We start from the raw sequence: 5,000 nt of genomic DNA, 5'->3' as shown, positions 1-5,000 counted from the left end.
AGGAAAAAGAACCTAACAAAAGAATGGATTGACTTTACTTTAATAAACTTGAGCCATTTGACAGTGTGCCGCATACGTTGATAATTAAGTGCCTGGAAATGACCTATAAGGTCTGCCCTGTACTATCAGCTTTTAACAGCTGCATGAAGAAATAGAAACAACACTTCATCTGAATCATTCTAAAGGATCTTTAACTTGTAATCAATAGTAGTAAGCATCAACAGAGGCATCTTCCGAGGAGACTCTTTGTCTCCACTTCTCATTTGCCTTGCACTGGCTCCACTAAGCTCACTCGCTAAATGAAAGCAAGTATGGATACGAAATCTCTCGTCAAAGCATTTCCCACCTCTTTTACATGGATAATCTGATACATCAGCAAGACATGATGAACACCAAACTGAACTCAAGATCATTAAGAACTTTAGTGCTGACATCCACATGGAATTTGGTCTGGACAAATGTGCCAAAGGTACCTTCAAATGTGACAGGTTAATGTAATGAGTCAAAAACAAGACAATGGTGCGAGTGTTTAATTAGGGGTGCCAGACACCCAGAAACCGAAACTTTGTTTTGAGGTGTTTGGCCCTGATGAAATACGAAGCACGAGTTTTTGGCATGACTTCTCAACCTTTTTTTTTAAGTATGAGTGTAATGGGATGATCGTTTGTTTTATCAGACACGTGATAGTAATTTGGGTGAGTTTAAAAGTGGAATTTTGAGTACAGTTACATAATAGGTCGTGATGGAGAGCGAGTCAGAATCACGTCGTTTTCGCCTGCCAAAATTGTTTTTCCAAGAAAGTGATTCGGTTAACGAGGCCGTTCCAGTTTCAACGAAATAAAAAAAAATAATTGGGCTGCTAACATTTTCGCCGAATGGCTGAGGTTAACAGAGGTGCAAGTGCCGGTTTTAGATTGCGATGGACTTCTCAAAGACTACGAACTACACAAGGTTCAAGCCTTGAGTGTAGACATTGCTGAAATGGATGCTCTTTGGTTGAACTATTGGGTTTCCAAATTCGTTTTAATCCTCTCGATGCTCATGACAAAAGGTACTCCGAAAGTCCCCATTCATAAAGGTTCATTAAAATTTAAGTGTCTTGGTCAGTACGTTGATCAGTTTTTGAACTAAAATTCGGGCGTTTCTTGATGTGTAGTTTCATTGGGTATCACCTTTGGGTATCAAGATACACGCACCTGGCCAAAATGATATCTTTATGAATTAATAATGAGTTTGAGACGGAGACATCAAACACTGAGCTTGACACTCATAATTGCATACATAAGAGATCTAGAACAAGACGGTACCTATAAGTACAAAACTGAAAATGAAGGCAATGGAATTCAGCATGCCATAACGAAAGTGAAAGTGAAAAAGGAATATTACAGGAGGACAAGACTGATTAAAAGTGAGCTCAATTCTGCTAAATAAAATAAAACCCAGTCACACCTTGGCAGTTCCAGTGGCATACAACTTAAACAATGTAAACTGGAAAATGAGTGAGTTGAAAATGCTTGACACAAACACCAAAAGAGTTCCCACCATGCATAAAAGTCAGATATAGATTGACTCTATGTTGCCTTGAAAAACGGAGGAAGGGGCCTTATTCAGCTAGAAACAAACTACAAGATAGCAGTGATTGGCCTGAGTACTTTCCTAAAAACCACAAATAATCTCCACCTTTGTGGTGTGAGTATAATGCCAAAAAGATTTATTCTGTTCAGAAAGAGGCACAAAAAAGATGCACAATTTTTCCAGAATTGCCTGAATTGCCTAAAGAAGAGGACAAATTGGCCACAGGGTATGCAAAGAGAACAAAACCGAAAGTCTGACAAGCTCAAGAACAACTAAATATGTCGTGAGAAGGGAAGACACTCCATGGCAAACACAGTACCCCAAAATAATGAAGGATGACCTTCACAGAACTAACCAATGGCTAACAAGTAGTGGCTAAAAAATGAAAACCGAGGGGCTGATTATTGCCGAACAGGATCAAAGCCTGGCAACAAGGTTCTATCATAACAACATCATCAAAGATGACACCAGCCCACTAAGCAGAATGTGTGGCAAGTTTGATGAATTTATCGATCATATCATATGTGGCAACCCAGACATACATGACGTGCATTAGGGAAAACGGCAAAATCATATTTATTTCAATAGGTCCTAAACTTCAGCCTTCAAGTTTTAAGCATCTGGAGTAAATCAATGGTTATTAAAGGAAATTCAGACTGGCTTGGTAAACGAAATGGTAGATATGAAGAATTCAATATTTGCTTTGACAGGGAGCCAGGGACCAGTTATTTGGTTTGCCACAAAATTGCTTAATCCTGCATTATTGTCTTTTTTGCCCACACAATTTCCCTTCAAAATCCCGCACATTTTAAATTTTTTCCTCACACCTTGTTGGAAGGCCAATCTGACAAAGGCATGACAACGCAGCTCTGTATATCCATTATAACATCATGACAGCTGACAAATGGTATGAAAATAAACCAGAACCTATTGTACAGAACGAACAAGTAAGAATTTTTTGGAATATGCCAATTCATACGAATAGAAAGATTTGTGGCCAACCAACCAGATATCACTCAAGCCAAAAATGCCAGATAATAAGGGTGATTGGCGGTCCCATCAGACAGAAATACATTCAGTGAAGGCAGTCAAGAAACTATCTAAGTATAAGGACTTGAAGATTGTAATCGCCAGAAAATGGAAAATGGAAACATGCAGAGACAGTACTGGTTGTTAGGGGGTGCACTTGGGGTCATTAAGAAGAGATTGGCAAAGTATGCTGACAGAATTTCAGGCACAGCCAGCAACAATGAGCTCCAGAAAAATTAATCTTCTAGGAACAGCTCACATCCTGAGAAGGTTCAAGTGAGCTCTTTGGTACCTCTGGTCCATGGGTTGGACCCCGGTGCCTCAGTGAATAAACAAGCAAGCCAAGGATTGCTAGTGTAATGAAAGAACATTAATTTTTTCCCATCAAATCAAGCATGTCAATTCTTTTTTGTTCACAAACAGGCTCGTTACCGCGGACCACTAACATTCTTGAAATGCCAAAACACTTGTTTTTCACCGGTGCTTCCCAGTTCAGAAAGTGCCGCTGAGATATGGGGCGAGTTAGTGGATGGAGGAACAACGGTGCTTGTTTGTCCTGGTGACCATTACTCCATGAGTGATCTACCCCATGCTCACGTGACTGGCAGCATCTTAGCAACTGCGCTGTTGTTTAGTTATCGTCTGCTGTTCCCAGAATTCCCGAGACCTAAAAGAACCTTCAGCCAAAGGCGAGCAGTGGAAAGACTTTCAGATGGAGTAGATGTGTACCTCCATGCAAAGAAAGGTTGGTTTAATTTAAGTAACTTAAAACCAGGTGATGAATTCAATAAAACAATTTTGCTTCTATTATAAAAAATCATTTTCTTTGTATATACGTATATAGTTAACAGTTTTTAGTTACCCTTTGTGCGGCGGAACTATAGGTGTAAACTAAAGTTGTGTCATCTCTTCATTTGTGGTGTATACTTTATATTTATTGCTTGGAGAAAACATCTACTGTACACAACATTTTATGCTTGTGCAATAGTTGAGCTAGCGCTACAGAAAAACACATCAAGTGTCTTGAAATGGTTCAACAACCTAAAAAACAAAGAAACACTCTCATTCATGTTTTGATGAGTGTGACTCTTACACACTAGACTTCACAAGCAAGTAGTGACCCATCTCCAAACATGAACATTGTTATTCCACGACAATCTTCCATGGCAGAAAAAATCCTCAAACAGCCAATTAGATATGACCATGGGCTCTTTTGATGCAGCCAAAACATGCAAACTGGTTGGTCGTTATCAGTCTGTTATCCGTTATCCACCCTCACCAAAAAGTGTAGTCAAAACCGTGTCATTGGTCTATATCAAGATGATGGGATTGATGGGCTCATGGCCCTCAACAAAACACCACATAAGAGCTGCTACACTAATGTTATAAACAGCTGATTTTAAAACTGAGTTCCAGAGCCTGCATTTGCCTTATATCTATAAAGTAGGATGTTCCACTCTTTAAGAGTTCTGGGGAAAAACTGTTCGCGTAAATGTTAACCGAATATAATTGCTTTAACAGTGTTGTTAAATGGAGCAGCACCGCACGCCATGTATTAAAGCCAAAAGTCTATCTGAATCAGGTTCAAGTTTAAGTCAATTTACCATATAAGTCTTAAATAAGTAATGAATACTTACCGAAGAAGTGCTGCACTTTCTATACGAAACAAGGTAACTTTATCCGAAATACTTCCTAGCGAATGAAATCCCTTTGCGCTTAGAACCCACCTTCTTCTGAATTCAGCCCGCCACACAGCTTTGCCTTTGAAGCCTGGCCTTCTGTCAAATTACCTCCCCACGGGGAAAAAACCATTCAGTGAAATATCAAATATTCCGCTTGGTAGTGAGGCACTAAGGACAAAAACGATAAAAACACGTTGGAATGAAAAAGGCCTATTAACAGAGATTTGTAGAGCAGCGAAAAGGTGTTTGTACGAGTAGTTCCGACAGTTCGTTTTATTTGTCCAAGGACCTTAATAATAACCACTCTCTTTAAGTCTCAATAAGCTAAACGCGAATGCTCTACTAACTGGGGAGACTACAAATCAACTAAAAATGTAAAACGAGATGTAATGTTTGTTTTTGAGGATCGAGAGGGAGAATTAACAAACTTGATCCACATACGGCGTTGAATATAGGAATCGATCCCGGGCCACCTTCGAAGAAGGCGAGTGCTTTCACCACTGTGCCAGCCTTGCAGCTCGTACTGAATTCTTTCTAAGCTAACAAATTGTAAAAGGCACATTCTGTTAATAATAATGGTACCAATAAACATTAATTGATTGAAGAAAGAGGCGGAATGCAAAATGAGGCTATGAAAGACAGAGTTCGGGCGAAATATTGCAGACGTGTAAAAATGATGTTAAAAAGTACTAAGCTATACGCACGCAACTAAAT

The 5,000-nt window shown here is 39.4% G+C and overlaps 1 protein-coding gene across 1 annotated transcript in view; it reads left to right on the top strand.

Annotated features, from left to right (window-relative positions):
• The window catches only part of LOC137995173 (mycocerosic acid synthase-like), a 44,839-nt gene that overhangs the window by 37,261 nt on the left and 2,578 nt on the right, over positions 1-5,000 (top strand). Inside the window, exon 13 of the mRNA XM_068840749.1 lies at positions 3,028-3,349. Within this exon, the coding sequence (XP_068696850.1) occupies positions 3,028-3,349 (322 nt within the window). The remainder of the gene's footprint in view (positions 1-3,027; positions 3,350-5,000) is intronic.

This window comes from Montipora foliosa, chromosome 3 (genome assembly GCF_036669935.1).
Source record: "Montipora foliosa isolate CH-2021 chromosome 3, ASM3666993v2, whole genome shotgun sequence".
Taxonomy (NCBI): Eukaryota; Metazoa; Cnidaria; class Anthozoa; order Scleractinia; family Acroporidae; genus Montipora; species Montipora foliosa.
Note: the sequence above shows the minus strand (reverse complement) of the source record. Positions and strands in the feature narration are given on the sequence as shown.